This window comes from Podarcis gaigeae, assembly GCF_964106915.1.
Source record: "Podarcis gaigeae genome assembly, chromosome: 15".
Classification (NCBI taxonomy): Eukaryota; Metazoa; Chordata; class Lepidosauria; order Squamata; family Lacertidae; genus Podarcis; species Podarcis gaigeae.
The window spans coordinates 15,314,448-15,339,668 of NC_139692.1; the positions used below are offsets into that span (position 1 = coordinate 15,314,448).

Genomic DNA, 25,221 nt, shown 5'->3' on the forward strand with positions numbered 1-25,221 from the left:
ATTGGCTAATGGTGGAATAAATACACACAAAAATCCAAAGGCCGCAAAAAAAATGACAGGATGCTAGACAAAATATTTATTTAAGATTGCATCTTGGCTTCAGCTGTCTGCAATCTACCACAGCAATCTACCACCCATCTACTATGAATTTAAAGTTTGAGTGCCATAGAGCCTAGTGATAAATACTTTCATCAACTCATCCTGCAGTTTGTGCTGGTCTGACATTATTGCCAGCTTGTTCACAATATAGTTCCAGAAACGTGAAGTGCACTAGGCTGGTTGAAATGGCTTAATTTTCTTATAGGCAAGAACAGGGCTTCAGCATTTGTCTCAGCCTGGAAGGATTCAAAGGAAAGTTTGGTGTAAAGGCCTAGACTAAGTGCATTCTCTTAAAACCACAGTGTTTTGAGAAAAGAGAAAAGCATGCAATGCTGAGCTGGAGCAGACATGTAAAGGTAAGAAGCTGGGACCGAGCAATGGGAGCTCACCCCATCGTGGGGATTTGAACCACTGAGTGTGGACATGTAGGACTTAACAAACCACAATCCTGCAGTCAGGGTTTTTTTTCAGCTGGAACTCAGTTCTGGCACCTCTCAGGTGGGTTCTGACACTGCTAAAATGGGTGCCATTGCCATTCTAAGAGAATGAGGGAAGTGTTAATGGTGAGTTCTGGTACTCCTTCTTCTAGAAAAATAGCACTGTCTGCAGTGTATCTTCACCTAAAAGGAGAGTTCCAACCAGCCATATTCTTTTCCAGGATTCTGCCTTCACCCCATTTTCCAACTGATGTTCAATGGCTACTGAGCATGCTCAATCTTCAGTGGTACAGTGGTACCTCGGGTTACAGATGCTTCAGGTTACAGACGCTTCAGGTTACAGACTCCGCTAACCCAGAAATAGTACCTCGGGTTAAGAACTTTGCTTCAGGATGAGAACAGAAATCATGCTCCGGTGGTGTGACAGCAGCGGAAGGCCCCATTAGCTAAAGTGGTACCTCAAGTTAAGAACAGTTTCATGTTAAGAGAAGACCTCCAGAACGAATTAAGTTCTTAACCCAAGGTACCACTATATTTTTAAATTTTGGAGGTGGTGGTAATAGGAATTTGCTCCTATAGGCTTTAAATTTTTCTCCTGAGCATGTTGATGCCTTCCCTCTTGGGTCTCAGTGGCTCCAATTATGTTGACCCTCGCCAACTGAGTTCACTATTATTAGAAGAGGGAAGATGTCCCCCTGGAATAGCTTGCAGCGGCAGGGGAAGTAACTGACAGTACTTCCCTTCTGCAACTTTTGTGTCTCCCCCCCCCCCCAAAGTATGATCCCAGTTCTATGCTTAGGCCACTGTCTAAATGCACATATTTAAACATCTGCAAGTGGACACCTTTGCCAAACTACAATATGCTTACAGCTGCTAAAATAAAGGGTGTTGAAAGATTGCTTCATGTAGATCAATGGAAGGATTTGCTTAGTAATTCAGCATGGTAGGTTGCACAATAAATACATAACCAGGGCTGCAGTGGGAAAACGACGATGTCCATAACCAGCAGCTCATCATTTCCATCTCTATGCCAAACTAAGCATCCAAGAATAGCACCCACCCACAAATCCTTGGTTTTCTGTAGGCAAGATGTTTTGGACGGCAAGTGGAAATCAGTGGGCAGTACAAATGGGGCAGCAGAAAGCAAAGTAAGAAGAATCCAGGTCAAGGTCACTTTGTATTATGATTTGACTTTCCATTTTAAGATGTTTCCAGAATACCCACAGAAGAGTAAAGTGACAATATATATAAAGGCTGCAGCGTTCTGTCTCAGGATGAAAGGAGGCTGTAGGCACCATTGCAAAAGGCAACAAAAGGGCATTGAGCCAGTTTGCAGAATCACACAGCCTTTTATTCTCCCCACGCATGGTGTACATTGACTGCTGTTTCCCCCCACCACACACACACACACACAATACTTTTCATTTTGTTTGGGTGGCCTATTCCCCTCTGGTATGATCCCACTGTATTAAAAAGATAAGCATTTTAGAGATCAAAAAGGTACAATGGAGGCAGAGTGGAAATACAGAACCCATATATAGCAAGTGATACAGCACTGATAGAGTGTGAGGCTTTGTCAGAGGGAGGAGAGAGGAAAAGGATGAAGGGGATGTTAGAAATGAAGACAATTTAGAAGGGTCTTTTGTACCTCAAATGCAGAAATCCAAGTGACCAGCAATTTTCCTTTAAGACAACTGATTTGATCAAAGAGGGCTTTGAAGACTTGAAAGAACTCCGCATTACCTAGTTTTATCTTAAATGTACATCTTAAACCAATATTTGGAGCATGACCAGAGAGAGAGGGGGAGGGGGAGGGAGAACATCTTCAGAAATTGTTCCTAGCACAGGAGATGGATGCTGCCTACATGCAAAAAATATTGAAGACATGGAGAGGAAGAGAGTGTGTGTTATACAGCATGCAGACACTTACCCAACTGAACAGTGCTACAGCTATTAAAGCAGCATTGGATGACATTTCAGCTATCATGGGGCCTGCGAGCAAAAGCATTTCTGATCTCCTGGAAAGCCTCATCTGACTTCTCTTCTAAATGTAAACGAGTTGCTCTTCTGACACTGAGCTGCCAACAACACTTCAACCCTTTCACAAGCAGTAGGAAGCTTTAACTTTGAGCACCAGCCTGGACTGGTTAAAAAAAGAAAAGGTTATAAAATATCCAGCATTTTACTGCATGAACTATGGAGTAACAATTTAAACAGCAGATATGGCAAAGCTGGCCACCTAGCTCAAGCCTTGGTCAACACTTATCTCCAGAAATACCCCAAAGCATCAACCTGTTTTTTTAAAAAAAGCAAACAAAAACAAAGAAGCAGACCTGTCGCAGCAAACAACTTGCTGCTCTTTATATATGTAGTAGGTGCTGTATGGAAGTGATGCAACAAGGCAAGGATAAGAGTAGAAAGGAAATGGACTGCCAATGAGCAATGGGGAGTTATATAACAATGAAGAAATCAGTAAGGCAGCAAGGATGTGGCAGATGAAGAACAGATTAAGGGGCCATCCATACTTTCACTTGCCCCGTATTTTGATTGGCTTGTGCACCAATTAATTCACCCATGAGAGCTTTTTATGCTGTTCTGTGGCTGTGCCATAGGAGTCTTGCAAAAATCTGATCAGAGGAAGATTTCCCCACACTGGGCATCAAGATGAGAAAGGCACCACAGGATCAAAGGTGGCTCAAGCTGATCGGGCGCCTGGGGCGGTGCACATGTCCTGCACCCAGGGGCGGGGCCAGCCACCTGTGGGGCGGGGCCAACCGGGACAGGACGCTCCGTGGGGCCTCCAAGGAGTCTGTCTGCGTTCTGCCACTCAGCCACCCTACAGTTGAGGGGGAGGCAGCGGAAGGACTGTTTGGGGCAGCGCGGAGCCTGCAGGCGTCCAAACCACTGCGTCACTCCCAGGAGAGATGCGTGGCTCAGGCGCTCTGCAGGCTCTGCAGTGAGTGCTGCCCAGCATTTTGTCACACACACCCAGTGGTGACACCCAGGGCGGCCCGTACCCACTGCACCCCCCCTTCCTCCACCCCTGTACAGGATGTCACAACTATGACGTGGTGCACACGCAGAATGGAAGATGAGAGGCAGGGGGATGTCAAATTTTGGCCTTGTGCAAAGTCCTCCCCTTGTTTGATCTTGGCAAATGTGTGGAAAATCTGAAGAGAGATTTGGCCTGCTTGATGAACCAATTATGGATCAGGTTTCTTCAAAGCTCAGAGTATTGGACTAGGACTTGGGAGACCAAGGTTAAAAATCTCAACCATGAATCCCACTGGTGACCTTCAGACAGTCGCTGTCTCTCCGCCTAACCTACCTCACAGGATTGTTATGTGAATAAAACAGAGGGGGAGAACCACCTTCTTGGAGGAAAGGTGGGTTATGCATGTAATAAATAAATTAAATAAATCAGGCACAGCCTTAATGAAAGATAGGAGGGTCAGAGCAGTAGCTGAAAATGGAATTGTCAAAAAGAAACAGTTTGGATGTAAACTGCAAGCCTGATCAGTCTTATTCTCCTTTCTGCCTCAGCACTTTGGATGGTGAATCTGTCGCTTTTTATTTCTCACTTTTCCTGTCTTAAGTTCAGTTCTTCACATTTCTGCATCACATTGCAGTTTCTTTTCTTAAAGTCCTCATGAAAATTCACTAGCATTTTAAAGGTAATTTATCCTATTATGCACATTTTTGTATGGAATATGGTCTAATTATACACATTTTTCCAAAGCAATTTCCCCTAATATAATGTATTTCTGGATGTTATTTTTCACTGATGCATACATTCTTATGTTCACATTACCCTGGTAGAAACACACAGAGAAGTGCTAATTTTCATGGATTGCTATGTTTTAGTTCACACATTGTGTCATGAAGTGTGAATTAGGTAGTTTCACCTGCAAATGTGAACTGAATCCAATTTATCCCCTGTCCCTACTCAACACCAACAATTACTGCATTGTTGATATAAGGCTGTCAGCCTGTGTCAAGCAACAAGAAGGAATTCCAACCTCCAACTTTCAGGGGTTCCCAATAAACAGTGAACCCACCCACTAAAACATACTGGGGCACTCCACATTAATCTCTCTCATGATCGCTTTCCAGAACTTTGGTCAGAGGTCTGAGGCAATGCTCCTTCCTGCCAAGAGCTCAAATCACTGCCTCCTTTTTGCAGGAGCCAGAAAACAAGCCTCATCTGATTGCCCGCCTTCTCCACACAGAGCAACCAACTTGTTCAATCCCATAGAAGCGCTGCTGCTGCCACCACAAGGCCAACATTAAAAGAGCAGTGCTACCACTTTGCAAGCTGAATTAATATTCCAAATGCATGTGTTTTATTTAGGGGATGGTGAGGAGAGAGCAATCTCCCTCCTTTCAATATGCCTGCATTATTAAGGCACCCCACATTTGTATCTGGGCTCCTTTCTAGCGCCAGCAAGTACACAGCTGGGGGAAAAGCCGCCGATCATTTCGAGTTCAGTTTTGGGGAATGGCTATTTGAGTCGCCTGCAAATCCCTTAATGGTGGGCAGTGACCAATCAGACCCCAATCAGGAAACATTCTTTGAGTCACTAAGGGCTGCAGCAGACAGAGCACAGCAGTAAAGGACATGCTAGAAGGAAACAGGCTTAATGCAACTGGGAGTCAGGAACGATTTATTAGGAAGCCCAAAATGGTCTTTCCACTTCTAATCTCTACAGCGCTGGCAGCAGCTATTCTGGCCCAGCTGAGCAGATGTCAAGACTGCAATCAGCTGGAACAGAAGCAGTTCCGTATCTACAAGAATGAAACGTAAGATCATTTTGATAGGTTTCATTCCCTCCCTCCCTCCCTCTCTCTCTCTCTCTTTGTGTCTTTCTCCCCCACCCCCAACCCTCGCATTATTTTTCTCAGCTCATGAATGACAAGCTCCAGCCGAGACATAGCAACCAATGATACCACAGGGCAGTTGATGGAGATGCAAAGTGATGGGCAGCTATGAAATTCTTACAGGCTCTTATGCAGGAGACTGGAAGCTAGGGGCTTTGTCTGTTAAATAGCATCTTGGCTTAATGGCCTAACATTAATGCTGCCAAACCAGGGGCCGTTTTCCCACATCTTTTTTGTCTCAGGGCTGGCTAATCTATGGCTCTGTGGATAATGTTGTAGTACAATTCCCATAATCTCTGGCCATTAGTCATGCTGTCTGGGGCTGATGGGAGTTGTAGTTCAACAACATTCAGAGGGCTGCACGTTCTCCACCCATTGTAAATCATCCTGCCCTTCTTCCATGGAACTTTGGACAGCAATACATGAGGTCCTTATCATTAACAACAGACATGTGAGTTAGGTTAGGGTGAGACATACTGAGTGACCTTGAGCTAATCACTGAACTTCAGGGGTGATGCAGGATTTGAACCCAAGTCTCCCCAGTTCAAATCCAACACTTCATCTGCAACACATTTGCTCTGCAATTGAAAACTAGATCCAATGTGCAGCCGGTGCAACTCAAAACACCTGCAATCTACAGTGGAAATTGCACAGACTTGTGGAATGTGAAATCTTTGCATAGGGAATTCATGCAACACCCCTTTTACCCAGAGGCCCTTCACAGTGCCCCATCTCTGAACCAAGAAGTTGCTGTGAAGCTGGAAGCCATTGGATCATCTGCCAATACTGTTGGAAGAAAGCAGACATTCAGTGCCCACTAAGCAGAGGCCTCCAACAGTTTTCCACAGACACATTTGGTTCCTGCAAGAGTCACATTGCATATGCCTTCTGCACCATGAAACAGATGAATCAAAAGCAGAGAACATCTGACAATATAGCACCTGACTTGGGGACACAGTTTCCAAGTTACATTATGAAAAAACAAAACAAAAAACAGAAAGACTACAGATACGGTAATTCTCCATCCGCTGAGCAACAAGAAGCTCAAACACTCATTCTGACCAACGTTTTTTGTGTGCCTCACATAAGGAAGCCTTTTATAAAAACCAAGTCTACCACACATGGCTAAACACAACACAGTCTCCCAGCCATGTAGGAGAGCCCAACAAAGGTGCAATGAACTTTTGGCTTTAGCCACCTGTCTGAGGAGCTGTCACGCTATATTACTGACTGGATTCAAGTTATGCAGGACTTCTTTTAAAGGTGCTCGCAAGCTAGAAACAAAAACAAAAAAGCCCAATGAGAAGTTCTAATCTGTTTTGGCAAAGCCACAAGACTTTTATGATGTTCACTCAAAGAGCACTAGTTACTAAAGCTTCGATTATGACATAGAGCTATCAACATTTATCCTTTAAAGCACAAGGATCTCTGTCTGTCAAGGGCTTAATGAAAAACTGTACTGAGGACTTCAAAAATTGCCACAATTAGAGGGAGACAGGATGTATGGTAGAAGCCCACAGATGTGCTCAGAAATGGTTCCTTGGGATGATTGATTGCTCCATTTGAGAAAGATTCTGCTCCCGCCTTCCAGGTCAAAATGGATATTGAACTCATTCCCTTTTGGCCCTCCCCTGCAAACGGTACACTCCCCTATTTATATGACGCATCTGAACTTATTGTAATACAGACTCCTCTTCCAGTCCACCTGCTCTCTACAATTGTCACATCATGACCCAGAATTGAAAAGAAATGGGGTGAGGGGATGTTTATATGCTGGTGAGTGGGTAGCTGTTTTTTTGGTAGAAGCCTTTTGAATAGGAGTTGTTGTTGTTGTTAATAATAATTAATAATAATAATAATAATAATAATAATAATAATAGAATTTATATACCACCCTATACACAGAAGTCTCAGAATTTTTGATTCCTGATGTAGAGATTATGTATTTGCCACTACAAGTAAATGCTTCTAGTAAAGATAACACTTTACACTGTACTTTCTGAAGAAAGGATAGGGGCAAGAAACCATGTTTTGTTGCACAATTAACCACAGAATGCACAGGGTGAAAAGTTGTAGCTGAGCAGCCAAATGCAATAGCTGGACTGACAGCACTTGGATGGGGAATTATACCCATTTCTGCTAGGATGTTAGCTAGCCATTTGGAAAATCCTACAATTGCAGAAAATTGAAAAACTACTTTTGCAGATAAATGTCTGGAGCATGCAATGCCACTTTTTGGCAAGGCAGAAACATGGACACTTTCACACATCTCAAATCTATTATTCACATCTGAACAGCTGCTTCCCAGGGCATTTGTGAAAGGAAATTCCCCAGCAACCAACACCCCTCCCAACAACGTGTCTGAATTAACTGTGCCAGAAAGATTGTTTTATCAACTACTGCAGAATTAGGACACTTGTCTTCATGGCCCAGTGGCTTCCCGTAGACATGCGCTGAGTCTTCCCTCCCACCCAGACTGAGCTGTAAATATAGACATAGGCCAGATGCTGAGATTGCTATAGAAGAGGATATCAAATACACCTCCAGCTCAGCTTGATGAGGTTTTGATGCAAATAGGCATCTTCTGAAACACACCACCTGTGCACTCATGCAAGAACATTAAGGCCTGTTGGCTTCTGTCCAAAAACAATCATGAATGACTTAGCAGTCTTCTCTATCATCCCTTTCACCTGGGATACAAGTATTTTCTATGCTCATACAGAACATTCCACACTGGCCCACCCAGCAGTACAATTCCTTTATGTTGTGTGTGTTTCGAAACAGCTCAACATATGCTAAGCCATCCACTGTTTAATGGCAGCAGCATTCAACTTCTTACCCCACACTTTTCATGCTATCCAAAAAATGAATCATCAAACACTACAACACCAATTAAAATATTTTTCCCACCCCACAGCATGATTTACTAACTTCCTTCCCAAATTTTCAGGAGTCTGAGGCGGTCCCACCCACATAACCTACTATTGTCCTGTCAGTCCAAGTACTTAAACTACAAATGAATGCACACTTATCTTGCTCAAGTACCATCATCTACTAATAGCAGCGACTCACTCTTCTAAATGAACATCTGACAGCTTAAATACTACCACTTCACAATTGCTGTTCTAGAGCAGACATCCCCAACCCTGTGCACTGCAGATGCTGTTGGACTACAACTCCCATCAGTCCTAGCCAGCATCCTCCATGGATAGGGATGGTGGGAGTTGTACGAAAATAATAATAATAATAATAATAATAATAATAATAATAATAATAATAATAATAATTAATAATAATAATAATAGAAGGCACCAGGTTGGGAAAGGCTGTTCTAGAGTTATCTCCTATTAGATAGATCCAAACATGATGGTGATAATCCATACAAATTAACCTGGAGAAGATTGCATGAAATGAACTGCTTTCCCTTGTTCTCTTTCCCATTCCCCCCGCTCCCCTCTGAAAGGAGATCTGCTTCAGCCAAACTGGTCATTATGCAAGTTCAGTCAATCTAGCTTGTTACTGAGCACCCACGTAGCACTGACATTTATTTAATCTTCATAGCACTGTTGACTATGTACTTAAATATTGCACAGTTATGGAAGACATTTGTTTCCAAGAAGCTTATGCTAAATCGCTGTGATATAAAGGAAACACTTAGCCATTATTGACATTTACTGACTCCTGGCAGTATATAGTCTATGTTCTCATTTGTGCCATAGAATATATTTGGAAAGAGTCTGTGGTAGAAAAAATAATCAAGGCTCTTCATTTTTATTTCTTTTTAGAGAGCAACAGCAAAAGACAACCAGTGAGAAGTAGCCGGCTCTGCATAGTAGGGCAGGGTGGCAGAGCTCAATAGATTTTATGTAATGTAACATGCTTTCTATTTCCTTGGAGTATATGGGGAGGGAATGGGCTTGGAGAATCATCTGTACATGGAAGAAGGTTTAGCATGCATTTCTTAAACTTGGACAAAATCGTGTGCACAAATAAAGTTCCCAGCAAGATGTGGCAGCCAAAGCTATATATGCACAGCCTGGCAAATACTTGCAATACTACTGACTGGCAGTTTGGAATGGGAAGCAGATGACTGGGTTTGGCCACCACATCAAGACAAATAACTGATTGCATCCAACTGGTCCATATATCACAGCCCCAACTGCTGAGTGTGCATGGAGCTGGATTGGATCTTCTGTTCAAGGAGATAGGACCCCTGCAATTTTTATGGCTTTCTGTAAGGCAGCAGGGTGAAAGTTTGTAGATCAACCCCGTTGTTTACCCAATGCCAAGTAAGCAAATGGTCACTAGTTTTCCTTCAGCACAAGTGTTCAATCACACATGGCTGTGAGTTAATCATTGTTTACATCACACTGAAGTTTAAGGAAGGTGATGCAGTTAGGGCCGATAATAACACAAGAGGGAAATGCTAGTTTTGGTACTTAGATATACTCTTTTTCCTTTTCTTCAAGAATGGAGAGAGAAAGTCCAATATCTTTGCTTGGAACCAAAGTTAATCAGTACCTCAAAAAGCTAACATGGGAGGAGGGGGGTGTGCTAAACAAAGGTGGCAAAAATGGCTGTATCTAGACTACAAAATTATAACCATTTAAACTATAATTGATTCCATTTAAAGAATCAAATATTTTATCAAGATACAGAGAATGTAACTCTCACTTCTTATAGATTACACTCAATTTTCACTAGGATGGAGGTACTATAATTAAGTCAGTGTGGCTGGGCCTAAAAATGTTTTTGGGGAATACAACAATGCAAATCTGAGTAGACTGCATGATCGTTTTAACCATGCCTCCAATAATAGCACTATCAACATCATGATGTGTACATAACTACACTGAATGTACTCATGTTTAAATTTACCAAAGAGATTTACAACACACCCTTCCACCATTAATTTCTTCCTTCATTCTCTTATTCAGTGCATATTAATGTGCCCCACCAAGCATAGAATAGCTATGGGGGATAAGATTGGGGACACTGGGAAAGCCTGTGCATGTTGGCTACCAGCCCATAATGAGCAGATTGTGTTCATCTACCATCATGTGCTGCTTTTGAAGCAGCACATGCAACAACTGCTTGCTGAGTATTCATGTTGGCTTTTTAGAAGATGAATCCTGTGCATGGCACAGAACTTACTAGTCAAAACTTAGAACCAACTTGGAAAATATTTTGCCTTTCACTGCTATACACTTTGATAATCATGTGAATAGGGTAATATATAAAAAATGTGGAACTTCAGCATATGTTGATTCTAGTACATTGTACAACAATCTTCTCTATTTGGGTGCCCTCTAGATGTTGTTGGACTTCCATTCTTATCAACCTTGGCTAACATAACTGGCAGTCAGGGATGGTGGGAACTATCTTTCAAAACATCTGCAGGGCACCAGTTGGGGAAAGGCCGAACTACAAGATTAAAGTCTGTACACACTACAGTGTTTCAATGAGTAGTCATGAGTTTCACGTCTAGAACAAAACAAGAGGGGGGGTGTCTTTTGGTGTTAGAAATGGGTAGAGACTTTGTCCTATGCAAAAAACCCAAACCACACACATGCATAGTGTATTTGTTGGAGAGTGATGAACTCTACTAAAGCAATTAAGCAAGGGGAAACCATATTAATACTTATTTATGAAATCATTAACATAGATTCCATTCATTAACATTAATGCAAGCTATTCAGCAACTCAGGAACAATAATGCCTTAAAAGAAGAGCATTTTCTAAGGAAAGAAAGGTGCCGGTACTCACCATGAAGTTGTTACAGTAAGTGACACACTTTTAACATCTGAAGAAGAAGAAGAAAGGTGCAGGTACCCCTGCAGTACCCCTGTAAAAAAGCACTGCTAAAAGTATTTAACTGGAAGATTGTACTTAATGGGGAAAATACCTTCTCACATAAGAACCTAGCAAGTGTGATCTCACAGCAGACATTTAACACATGTCAGAAAGTTTTAGACGGGGAACTGGCATAATAGTTGCTTCTGAAAAACTAATGGCTGCATCAAATGTTTAAAACTTCTAAGGCACAGCAAAGTAAAGGGCAAATGTGGCAAACATGTTGTTCAGCACAAAGAGGTGCAGGCAACTCCTTGGTAAATGTATGTGCATGGCAAACCTGTGGTTGCTTCCATGAGAAATGTGATAACCCCTTAGAACACTCAGGAGACATGCCTCAATACATACAGAGTTAATTGCTGGAATTGGCTGCCAACATCAATCCAAAGAGCTGGTTAGTACAATTGTAGTCAATTGGTCCACCTCCATAGCCCCAGCTGCTGAATGTGCGCAGACACCATGCATCTAGGTGGGAATGTAAAGACCTGTGTGACATGTTCTGACACATTACAACAGCCTCTCAAGGAGTCATTGACCAAGCAGAAGGGATGTTAACATTTTCAGGTATATAAGGAGGACCTGGGAGGTCTCTGCTCTCCAGGGGCACAACCATACTGGATCGACATTTGCTTCCTCTTTGGTTCTTTAGAGAACAAAATGTTAGCATTAAGTTGCAGAAGAGGGTAATGGCAAGGAGGGGAATCATGTTGAAGAATGCACCTCACAATAAGAGGCAGCAGGGGGAAGGTTGCACTGTCGCCAAATGCACAAACACAAGGAAAAGCCCATCTATGGGTTCAAAGGGGAAAATTAACAGTGTTATGGAGATCTTCCAACATTCTGTTTAAGATTTCTTAAGAGTGCTCAAGAGCAAGGTGGATTTCAGCCTTGGGGTGGAGGTGAGAAAATATCTGGTGCCAACCCTCTCCTTGTAAGTGATCCTTAGCTTCATATTTCCTGCAGTACTGTTCTATAGGGCAAGGATTGGGAACCACAGGCTCCTGGGCCAAAAGCAGCCCTCCAAACCTCTCTGTCTGGTCTTCAGGACTCTCCCTGGGCCACTACCCTCAACCACAACCCCTACTACCTCTGCTTCACACCCTTCTTGAGTGTTTTTGCCTGTCTGGGATGTGTCCTTGAAATCCAACAATGCCTCTTTGCTTCATGGATGGAGGATAGACAGGGGTGCCTGAGTATGTGTAGAAACTAGCCTAGTGTACAAAAGCTTCTCCTCCCCATTCATTGCTCCACCCAATTTTGCCTCAGGCTCCACCTATTTCTGATGTTTGGATCTTGGAAGGTTGGCCAGAAAGGAATGCAACCCTCTTCTGAGGGAGTAAGTTTCCCACCCCTGTTGAAAAGTTTTAGTGAGTTGCTGTTGAATTCTGTAGTTGTATTTTATGGCCTGTAGTTGTTATGGGTTGTTGATTTTTCAGTGAAAAGAAGTATATAAATGTAAAGAATAAGGACAGTAGTAGGCTTACAGGGCAGCAGTAGACAGAGATGTTAGAACTCTGCCAGGCAACTGGATCTACCCACCAGCTTATTTCCTCACAATACCAGGGACATTGTCAATATTAAAGTGGTGACTAGGTCAGAAAATAAGTCCCCTGCTGCAAAGTGAGGTATCACTGGTGGGACCCCAAAGGCAGGGAACCAAAGCACTGGCAGGTGCCCAAGGATGTCAAATGCTGATGCCAACCATGCTCAAAGGAATATTGTGAAGTTTACATTTAAGGCTATCAGCAAATATACCAGGAATAAGCTGGTGTGTTGCTACAAGTGTCCTCAAAGTTTGATCAGTTACTGGATTGTTTTAAAAGCTCAAAAGTTAACTTTGTTTCACCTCATTGCACCAGTGGACAAGTCTCTCCCCTTTATTTGCACTGTGTGTTATCAAGCCGTCTCCACTACCAGACAAGGCAGAAAACCTAGAAGAGTCTGAATTAAAGGAATAGCCCAGTTTGCAAAGAATCAGAAGCACAAAAGCAGCAGATATGATCCATGAAGATTCTTCCTTTAATTAATGAATTCTTCCAAGGAGAAATTAAAGGGGAAGTAAGTTCCACCAAAATAAATGGCATTTACTTCCATGGCTTTAGGAATGGGTGTAAGAATGAAGCAGCAGTAGCTCAATGTAAGTATGTCAAGGATTGCACTTCAGAAGTTCTTCTTTTCTGAAGTGCATCTCACGAAAAGGGAAAGAAAAGTTGACTTCTGCATATTGTATACCCTGTTAACAGAGTGCTTTAAAGCTAGACAGGGCAAAGCAGTGCATTGCCTTATGCAAAATACCTTTTCCTAACTCTGTCATCTGCCTGCCCTGCAAGAGCATTAGCTTCTTGGGAGCAATCTGGAATTTTGCATGGTAACTACAGCTTGCTGCAAGTGTACCTGACCTGTGCACACCAAGTACTTAGTATGGCAATGTATCTCAATCAGGTCTGCAATTCACTCTTTCATGTATTTGCTGTAGGAAATTCCATTGTAGTAACACAGTACATGCAGCAAAAATTGACGGCCATGAAGTTATGGGGGTGGGGAGAAGCATTAGCATCTCTTCTCTTTTTGAACTTTTTTATGCTCAGTACATTACATGCAACCCCTATCCTGCAATTCTTAGAACATATATACACACAGGAGACTGGAGTTTTCCCATATGAAAACTTGGAAAAGGGTCAAAACATTGTCTCTTTGATTTAGTTACACTTACTGTGACTTGACGTAAGTATGCAGATACTGCAAAAATGAATCCCCTCTTTTGCGCTGGGGATTTGATTCCTTCTGGAAGCACGTCTTCCATTAAGGACTAAAATAAAATACTTTATAAGGCCTGCAACACCCTCCTCACCAAGTATCAAACACAAAGACAGCAGGCTAAGGAATAAGAACTCTGTAACGCTGACGGTCCCTGCTCCACTTCAGCATTATCAAGGAAGTCCTAAGAAACATCAGGCTCTTAATGTAGGCTTTAAGTCCTGCATAATCAGAGCTTAATCGAAGGGCCATGCTCCACTCCAACTTATAGAAAAACAAAAAGGCATGTATCACAGTTTTTGTGAGAAGTGTCTCTTTCTTCCATCCTGATCCCTGATCAGTTGCTTAGTAGACCATTCCTTTGTCCTTTGGGGATTCTTAAATCTTCAAAGGTGAATGGTGGCAGAAGCAAGCAACAGGAAACTTTGCTCCCCTGTCCTCTCCCCCTGTGGAGATTGGCCCCAAGAGATATGGCAAATGAATAAGCTAGGAATATTTAATGCAGCTATTGTTAGACTGTGATTCCCATCATCCCTGACCATTGGCCATGCTCCCTGAGAATGATGGGAGTTAGGGGCCTATCATCATCTGGAGGGCATGACAATGGCTACCTCTGGAATAGGCAGAGGCAACAGCAGGGAGAAGGTGGTGAACCCACCCAGCGTGGTAGACTTCCAAAACCTGGAGACACCACTGAAATGGACCTATAATGAGGTCCTTATGGTAAACCACAGCCCATAATATCTGACATGAACGTGATATACCTATGCCTATACGAATGCCTTTGTTTTGCAACTTGGTGTGATTTAGACCTCCATGCCACCAACTCTCAATATATGGTTGTTGTTTTCTCTGGTGTTCAAGTGGAACTGGAGAAATGCTTATCCATGCCCCCTCCCGCAAGTATGTTCATTTTATCAGAGTTAGAGTCATGAGTCACAGAAGAAACCCCCCCAAAGGATCAACCACAGCAGTGCCAGGGGCTCCCTGTGTGTGTGACAGCAAAGTTCTACTCAAGGGCACAAGGAGGATGCAGTTCAGCTGTGACCGGACGTCACCACACTCCAGATCTGACAGACGGCAGGGGGCCTCTCTGTTTTTGTTGTTTCCATCCTAAAAATACATTCATACCAAGGAATGAGAATGAGATAAATAAGAGGGCAATGGGGGGGGGGAGACGACCCTACAGCAAACACACACATACACAAACAAGAACTCCACGCTTTTTCCTATGACAGGGTCACTTCTCTTTCCACCAAGGCACACGGTTGATTCCTCTTGCTAGCAGGAGGTAAATTGCCTTGTGACATTATACCAGTTTTTGTGAAGCACTATAGCCCTGACAGCTTAGGGAAAGCAGCAGCACAAGGAAAAACAACCAGCAGGAAAGGAGGGAGGAACACACAGAGACCAAATATACGCAACACTGGCAGCTGTCAAATTTCTGAGCCAGGACCTGGTTTTCTCATTGCCAACTATAGAGACAAGAACCGCACCTCCCAACACAACACAGAAAGTCACAGAGAAGAGCTTTCTTTCCCTGTGCCATCTTAAGAGAAGCCAGAGCCCGACTGTTCACAACAGTACAGTTTAAATCTGAGTCTTTAGAGATCATATCCTTAATTATTTCATAACCTCTCTTAAGACCATAGGCGCAGGGGGGCAGAAAGGCAGTGAGACCAGGAAGTTGGCACAGTGGATTTGCCACTGGACATTTACATGTTGTAGATACGATTGAAATCTGGCTTTGAAGAGCGTGTCTGAAAATTATTCTGCTAAGAGGCTTTAAAAAGGCTCGGCAGGGAAGCAGAAATGTATTAGCAGGCTCTTCTCCAAAAAGGTAGCTGCACTTTACATAGTGAAACGCCAGCTGAGACAGGTCAAACCGATACCTGTTTAGCCAGAGCTGAGAACGCACAAAAGTATAACATGCTTAGGAAGCAATTATAATAATAAAGGACTAGAGACTCCCACAATATGGGTTGGGGCTATGTGCCAAGTTTCTCCCCCACATACACACCAGACATTCTCCTAGCGTAACATCCCACAAATGCAAAGAAATGAACAGGTGCATTCGTTTGACCAAGTGTAAGGATAGCCTACAGGATAGCCATCATGCAGACCTCTCAAACACCTACATAAAGAACCTCCACTACATTTTGCATATTGTACTTCTATCCAAATCTCTTGTGTGCACACAATAGTTCCTTGCAGATCTGAAGGGAAACCTATTTGGCTTCAGGCCAGACTCTCAAACATTGAATTGCATACTCTTGAAGCAAGCTGCTGTGTGTGTGTGTGTGTGTGGTGTGTTTGCCAGCAAGATACTGGATGATCTTCACATGGGACAAGACTTTAGGAGCTTGTCATGTAGCTACAAGGACCAGAAACTTACTTGTTTCCAAGGAAATTGCTAATTGAGACCTCTGAAATTCTAACAAGATCCCACAGGACTCACAAAAAGCCATATATAGTTTGAGCAGGACACCAAACAACTGAAGTGCCATGGTTGTGACATTGTGGCAGTCACTTCATAATGCAAGGCAAGTAAGAGGAGAAAATTACATCCCTATTTTCATCACCACCTAAGTGTTGAAACATAGTACCTTTATGTAGTACACATCTACTTATGGACAGAAGTCAATATGAACATCAGTAGGAACTGTATGCAGCAGCTGAAAGGAGAAAGCTGTCTGAACACATCTCGCCCCACTAACTCCTTTAAAGTAGGCTTCAAGTGCCGGCTTGGTATTAGCCACCAAGCTGATCTAAGCAGTGATGTAATAATTGTATCGAAGCCAGCTACACTCCAGTGGGCTAGTAACCCAGTTTCATGCCATCAAACCTAGCTGCACACCAATGAAATTAGGTTCTTCTACAGGAAGGAGCAGTAGCAGCTCTGAAAAAAAGAGACTTTGCCATCACCTCACCAGACACTAAGGAGCTATCAGAGGCACACTGGGCAAGAGAATCGTATCCAACCATGCTGAACAAAGCAGCTGCTTTTAAATACCATCATCTTTATTTTAACAGAGCACCAACTTTTTTTTAAAAAAAAAGAAATAAGGTGGAAAAAAGAAACTCAAACTTCCAGTCTCCCCTACATATCCATTCCCAGTGGTACCTAAGGGTATGAAGGGAAACTGCTAGTTCTTTTAAAGGAGGGGGGAAGAGTTCTATATTGCAAAAGAACCTAAATCTCCACTACATAGAAAACATCAGCTTTGGTACGGGCTTATCAATTTAGTAATTCTTTGTTTTAAGTGCAAGAGAAGCAGCATGGAGAAAAGGCACTATGATACAACATAGGCAGCAAAAGTAGAGCAGTTGTAAACAAACTGATAGCTGCACAGTCTCATGCTTTCAGAAAAAGAGAATGTGATGGGGTACAAAAGCAATTTCTCGATCAAGCACCAAAGCACTAACTTTTCTTCTTAATTTAATCAACAGATGGACCTGTTGTGTTCAGTTTGAAAAACAAAGCACACACACTGGTCCCCAAGAGCTATGCTGGGATGGTGGGTGAGCAAAACACAGATGGCACTCAGCTCTGGCACAAGGTTATGGTGGGTGTTTCCAGGGCACATGGAAAGCTGAGTTATCCTCACTCCCCTTATTCCACAGGTGAGTGCTTTTGCCCGCAGCCATGAACAACATTATAATAACCCAGAATAATTTATGGGTCTATTCTCCAGACATCTATAAAAATGCAGGAACAGTTGCTGTGGAAAGATGCAATGCATGTAGGTGACCCTAAAGGAAAAAAAACAGCTGCCCATCAGTTGTCTGCACAGTGTTTCAACGGACATAATGGACTTCAAACCCAAATCATCTCACTGGGTGTACCTACTGCTCCCTCTCCTGTAGAAGCAGACAAGTCCAATTCAAGTCAACGTGACACCCCAGGAAAAAACGCACGACTGTTCTGTGTGCAGCCTTTATGTATCCAATGGACACAGATACCTGAACAGAAACAATCAGGAGACTATAATTACTAATGCCTAAGAGAGAATGGTAACGCACCTTCCCGCTGCGCCGCTATGCACGCTTGCTGGGAGGGTCTAAGCGGCACTTACTTCCGAGTAAACGCGCACAGGCTCGGACTGCCTATCATCCTCTCATCATCATCATTTTAAAAACTCATCATCACCTCCTCTTCAGTCCTACTCCCCAGAAGCCACAAAAAAGCACCCCCTCCTGGTTTGGCTATATATGGAGGAATAGAAACATTTGGAAGCTTTTTTAATAATAATAATAATAATAATAATAATAATAATAATAATAATAATAAATACACGCCAAGATCTCCCCTCCCGAACAGTAGCTGAAGCATAACAATAGCAAACTCATTCCGCCCGTCCATCCCCCCGTTTTTCTTTTTGGTGGGGGTAGATCTACAAAAAAAAAACATACACCAGCTGCTTAAACCCTTCACTTCCAACTGAAACAGCGATACGCCAAGAAGAAGCGGCGGTTGGGGGCTGGAGAGGAATAGCAGGGGGATGAGGAAACCAGCTCCAAAAACAAAAGTCATCGGAGTTCCTTCCTCCTCCTCCTTTTGCCCAGCTGCGAGAGACACATTGGCCGCAAATGCCTTCATCACCACCATCATCATCCCCAACCCACCTGGAAAGTTAAAAAGAAATAGAGAGAGAAACATATATAGATGGGTCCTACCTTGACTGAAGAGGAAGAAGCAGAGGAGGACGAGATCTGTCTGAAAAGCTTTCATTCCTTAAGAGTTCGGCGGGGAAATAAGAGAGACGAACTTGCGCGCTTAAGCAGTTTCGGGGGCTAGCTGTATCTGCCTCCCGATGCTCTCGCCTGCCTTCTTCTCTTGCCGGAGCCGTCTTCCTACACACCGGCGAAGCGTCCGCTGGGTTGGCAGCAATAGCGGCGGCGGCGGCGGCGGCTCTTGCTTCTGCTGCTAAGGCGGAGATGGAGTTTAGTTGCTCAGCCTCGCTCGCTCTCCCGGCGCCTACCTCCTCTTCGCTCATGTACGCGCTCTTCTCCGCTCCATTCCCTGGCTCTCTCAGCCTCGCCAGCCTCCTCCCGAGGAGCTCCTCCCACAGCCGCTGCCTGGACTGACTGACACGCCGACTGGAGTAGTCTTTAAAGAGGAACGACTTGCGAGCAACCTGAGAGAAAGGAGGGCGGTGGGGTTATTCTCTCCCCCTTCCTCTTTCGCCTCGTCCTTCTTTACAAAATCTGTGCTGCTATTATTACAAGTTCAAGTAATATCTTTGTCGTTGTTGTTAGTCCAGCCTGAGACAGCCCGATCCCTGGGCATGTTTTGCTCAGAACAAAAAACCCCTACTGAATTCAATGAATCTCCAAGCTCAGGGAAGCCTGCCTGTGCCACCCGCACACCTGCCGGAGAGAACCTCGCGCGGAAAACGCTGGAGTTTACTTCTGAGGAAACGGCCCTTACGCGACTATTCCAGGCGTGCTTTCTCAGAAGTAAACCCACTGCGGTCAATGGGATTACTCTCTAGTAAGTGGGCATAGAATTGCAAAGGGAATCTTGCAGCCCGATCCGATGCATGTATTTATTTGCTCTGGAAACTAAGTCCCATAGATTTCGATGAGACTTGCTGCCAGGTATATATGCTTCGGATGGCAGCCTTGCCGTGCCGATCTAATGCACGGTTTACGCTGAAGAAAGTTCCACAGAGAGCCCAATTAGAACTTACTCGCAAGTAAGCGCACAGACACGCAGCTCCCGGCACAAAAGAAAAAAGACCCGATCCTGAGCACACATACTGGAAAGTAATTTCTACGGAAAACTCGAAGCATGCTTGTACGTATAAGGTTGGACAGGGAACGTGGCTCAAATGCCGGGGGCTGCTATGCCTTTCAGAACCGCGCAACAGAGAGAGGATGTTTTAGCAGGTGCAACTTCGCTCCCTCCATATAGAATGCAAGATGGTTCTAAGAAGCAGAAGAGCACGCGCCAGTAAAGAAGCTGGCAGTCCTCCTGAGCTACAGTTTGGATCCCAGGCAGGAAACAGAGAGAAATAGATGGTTGATAGTTGCGACAGAGTAAAATAAGCCTGCATTGTAAAGAAGCCTCCTTACTTGCTTTTAAGCGAAGTTCTCTTTTCTCCGGTTGTAAAGGGAAAGACTTCAAAATGAAACAGCTATCAAGAGCGCAAAGCGCTACAGTCCCTTAATGCCGCAAGTTCTTGGAAAGGGTGGCAGGTGAATAACCTGCTTGATTACTCTTGAGACTAACACCTGAGCTCTTGAAGATTACCTTTCCTGGAAAGCAGTGCTGCCGAGGAGGAGGGGGGGAAAAGCTGTCTGAAAAGTTATTGTGAGGTATTAAAAGGGCTTAAGGCACAGGCCCGGAGCAGACGCTTGCATATACTTTTTTAAAAGTCCTCCTGAAAATGTAACAGCAGCAGCATTTTAACTAAAAAAAAACGACAAGAGAAAGAGGTCCTGGAGCTCAAGCTCCCTGGGCAATTTCTGTGTCTCTCGTTTTTCCAATCTTAGGGTTCACTTCTTCACAATTCCACACTAGTTAAGATTATTTTTTAAAGTCCTCATGAAAATTCATTCAGCATTCTAACATGAATTTCTCCTAATGAACACATTTTTGTATGCAATTCTGCCTAATATACACATTTTTGCAAAGCAGTCCCCCCCCACCCCTAAATATAACACCTTGTGGATGTTGTTTTCAATAAACTATAAAATACACAAAATAATATTTGTAACAGAATTTTAATGCGCATTTTACCCTGGTACGTGCATTTTTGCACACATTACTTAGCTGGATAACTGCGGTGTAAAATTCAGAGAAGCGAGAATTCCAAATGATGGCTGCATTTTGGTTTGTGTGTAGTTTCAGAAACTGCAAATTAGGTAGGTTCACTTTTAAATGTGAACTGAATCAGATTTTACCCTTGTCCCAGCCTTCAAAGCCCTACTGGCTGTATGGTTGTCAACTTCTCCCTGTCTTTTTTTAAAACAACAACAACAAAAAACTAGATCTCAGGTGCTCTACTAGATGAAAAAAATCAACAGATAATGTTAACCCCTATCCTGGCATTTCAATGCCATAAAAAGATTTACCCGTTGAATTTCTGACCTGCCATGGAGCAAGCCAGCACACATAGGAGTACTGGATGGCAGAGTGGGGGGAAAGTAGATGGTAGGTACACACCCTGTATTCTATTTTATTGGTTATTGTTTTTATACCATCAGAACTTAAATCCTAAACTTATTAATTTTGTTTACCAAATAATAATTTGTTCACTTATTAAGGGAGTTCTCTGTTATTATGCAGGGTATATGGATGGTTATATAAGTACTGCTTGTTCTGATTTCTTAAGCGAGTCTTGACACCTGAGTTGCAATCTTATTGTTAAATGAAGAGTGTTTTTCAAAACAAAATAATTATTATTTGATTTTTTTCACATAAGGGTTTATGTAATCCTTGTCCTCATTTATCCCTTTCTCTTTATTGTTTCTACTGGCAGTCATAAGAGAAAAGTGAAATAATGTCCTTAAAAAACACAAAAAAACAATTATTTCCGAAATATACTCAGATGAGCTTCCACAGGAAAGCAATTTCTGAGTTGTAGGAAAGCTGCTGGGAATATATATATATCTTCACTAGATGCAATTTCTTATAATTCAGTATATGTGTGGTTGTTATTAGGAGAGATCCTGTGGAGTAGAGTTGTTCAGTCTAGACCCAACTGAGCTCCTGTTTCATATACTGCAGCCTTTGCCCTCCAGATGTTTTAGACTACGACTCACATCAACTCTAACGAGCATGGGGCTGATGAAAGTTGCAGTCCGAAATGTCAGGTGGTGGGGGAGAGGCACCGGATTGGTGAAGGCTAATATAATGTTAATAGATATTTCACCAGCCACTGCAGGTTTTCTTACTACAATGTTGCCGTAACAAAACAAAATCCATCGGGGAAAGGGGAAAGGCCTTGTGGTAGATCCCATGTTTGGCATGCAGGTCTTCCCAGGTTCAATCCCCATCATCTCCAGGTAAGGTTCAGGAGGACTCACATCTGAAACCCTAGAAACCCGCTGCAAGCCAGTAGGCAATACTGAACTGGATGGACTTGACATAAGATTACTTCTGATGTTCATAGTTCTCATGTAACCTTAAAGCAGACCTTCACAATTTGTGACGTGTCAGAATGAATGCCATCTGCCATCTAGGCCAGTCCACAAAATCTACTTAGCAACCTCCTGAATTTTATGCCTGCCAAGGACTGGAGGAAAATGGATTTCAAAAGCATATGAGAGGCCACAGTATATGGCTGGTGGTGCAATGCTTAATCAAGTAACTAGTTAGAGTAACCAATTATGAAATCTATTGATCAGCTAAAAATTAACTGGGCTGATTTTTTTTAAAAAGGAATAATTTGTATACTAGAAGCAACTTTAACAAACAACCAAACACCTAATGAGCATGAACTTAAAATATGTATTCCGCTTTCTACCCCATGCAGAACAGGATGAGTCTCCTAAGGATATTTGATGAACGTGCATCAGCACAAAGGATGGTGTGTGTGCATGTGTGTGTGCACGTGGGAGAGAGAGAGAGAGAGAGAGACAGACAGACAGACAGACAGACAGACAGACAGACAGACACAGACAGAGTGCTTTAGATCAGTGATAGTCAACCTAGTACCTTGGACACCAACTTCCTGACTATTGGCCATGGTGTCCGGATTTGCGGTAGGTTTGATGAGGCCCTAAGCTACTGGAGGTAATGGGGCCCTTTATATGTCCAGCTGTCCTTTGTCAACAACAAATTGTCACTGCTTTTTGTGTTGGATATATGCTATATGGTAGTTTATGGACCTAATAGGTATCTAAAGCCATTTGATTTGTTTTTTATCTTATATTTTGGAAATGTGCATCCAGGTTTTTTTTCCTTTAATTTTTTTTTGAGGGCCCCCAAGAGAGTGGGGCCCTAAGCTATAGCTTGTTTAGCTTATACATAAATCCAGCACTGATGACTGGGTATGTTGGGAGTTGGAATCCAGCATCTGGATGGCCACTCCTGCTTTAGATCAGTTGTTTTCCTTGCATGCAAATTTTAATTAAATAGTTAATTGACTAAAAACCATGCAGTAAATCGGTTAAGATTTCCACAATTAGATGACTGCCAATGCCCTAGTCACAAATTGTGCAGGGGCAAAATATTTAACTCAGAGAGTAACCACTTTGAGTTAAGGCAGGGATGGTGAATTTCCAGAGGTTGCCTGAATTCAGCTCCTGTCCTCTTTAGCTAGCATGAGCAATGGTCAGGATCAAGGATGTTGTGTGCTAGAGACCAACACCATCTGCAAATCCCTTGATTTAAGGGTTCCTGGTTTGACATATGGAAAGAAGCAGTTATCTATTTTATTTTATTTGGGTTTTGAGGGGTAGGGTTTTGTCAAACAGTAAAGGTCACATTTCTGTCTGATGTGTGTGCTAATCCCTACACCTCGGCATCTTGTAGATTATAAATCAGCCTGTTCTTTTCTCGCAGACACTTAAATCTCCTCAGACAAAAAATCAATTTGGAAAATGACTTTTTATAATCAACATAAATGTATACGGTTAAGATAGCGCTGCTTTATATATATAAAAGAACACAGGGAGAAATTATTAACTTTATGTTCTTAATCAGGGAGTGCTTGGTTGGGAATTGTTTTTGTGGGTCAGCCCTAATTCTAGAGGGCTTTGCTAACCTGGTTCCCCCAGATGTTTAAGACTACAGCTGTGCTGGCCAGTACTGATAGGAGTTGTAGTCCAAATTATATGGAAGGCTGGTGATGGTTGCTGCAGGTTAAGAAAGGGTCAATGATTTTTTAAAAAATGCACTACATTGTATTTGTGACAAGGAAAAAGCTGATGAGTATGTTTCCCCCTGTATAATAGTGCAGAGCAGAGAAGGGGAATTTATGACTCTCTAGAAGTTGTCTGACTCCAACTCTCACCAGCCTCAGGCAGCATGGCCAATGGTCAGGGATGATGGAAGTGGTGGTCTAGCAACAGCTGCAGAGCCACAGCTTCCCCATCCCCGTTATGGGGCTGAGTACATGCAGTACATTTAAAGCACATGACTTCCCAAAGAATCATGGAAACTGTAGTTTACCTCTCACAGAGATGCAAGTCCCAGTACCCTTAGCAAACTACAGTAGTCAAGATTCTGTGGCGAAGTCATGTGCTTTAAATGTGCCTTATATTTATAGTATGCAGCAGCCAGGAAGTTGGAACAGATTTTTGGGGGAAAAATGCACTTCCTGGCTTTTTCTTTGTGGGATCCACAGACACAAAGATGGTCCAATGATGCATCAAGAAAGTGAAACAATTTCCCCTTCCACTTACTTGTTTTCCTGTTGCTGGACAACCTTCTTGTCATCCCGTCATTTCCATGTATTTACAGTCTAGCAAAAATGAAGTTCCTCTGTTTAATGCCTAGACCGGTGGCGTTGGCGGAAACAACCAGCCAAAGCTGTTCCTTTTTTTGGTTTTAGTACAGCAGTTCAGGACATAGGAGCATTGTCACAAAGATGCAGGTGGCAACCTTAATTTCCTTGCTCCTCCCTCTGAGCGGCAGACAATTTGGCAGACAGGGCTTATGAGAGAATGGGGGAATCCTGCTGGGTGTGTGATGGACTGACTGCCTTTGTGAAAGATTCCCTTCTATAATCTTAAAGATTATAGTGTAGTCCTATATAGTGCAGTCCTAGGCATTTCTTAAAATCTCACTGACTGGGCTCATTCCCAGGCAGATAAGTATATGATTCCATCCTAAGGGGAGGCAAAAAAATTGTGTGGCTCAGGGAATAAAAGTATGTTTCACAAATCTGGTTCAACTAACCAGCAGCTTCAGCATGTGGCATTGAAATGGCAGTTATTTGGGGCAGAGAACCAAAAGGGGCATGTGCTGCGAAAAGCATCCATTTCAACATGCCTGGCCACTGTTAAAAGACATAGGGGCATGGAACCGATTAAAAGGTGCCAATTGTCCACTGAAACAGAGCAGGGAGAGGAATGAAAAGTTAGAAATTTCAAAACTAGCCCTTCCCTCTTCTTCCATGACCTAGTGTAGAGCATCTGCTCTGTGTGCAGAAAGCCTCTGGTTCGATCCCCCAACAACTACAGCTAGGACTGGGAATGTTCCCTTTATGAAATCCTGGAAAGTCGCTGCCTAGTCAGTGTAGAC

At 43.0% G+C, this 25,221-nt stretch overlaps 1 protein-coding gene across 2 annotated transcripts in view; it reads right to left on the bottom strand.

Annotated features, from left to right (window-relative positions):
- KIRREL3 (kirre like nephrin family adhesion molecule 3) overlaps positions 1-24,471 on the bottom strand; it is a 761,495-nt gene extending 737,024 nt beyond the window's left edge. For both annotated transcript variants that reach the window (XM_083713549.1, XM_083713548.1), the window contains exons 1-2: positions 24,381-24,471; positions 18,702-19,162 (exon numbers count right to left, since the gene is read on the bottom strand). In XM_083713549.1, the coding sequence (XP_083569675.1) occupies positions 18,702-18,756 (55 nt within the window). In that variant the 5' untranslated portion in view covers positions 18,757-19,162; positions 24,381-24,471. The remainder of the gene's footprint in view (positions 1-18,701; positions 19,163-24,380) is intronic.
- Positions 24,472-25,221: the final 750 nt, after the last annotated feature.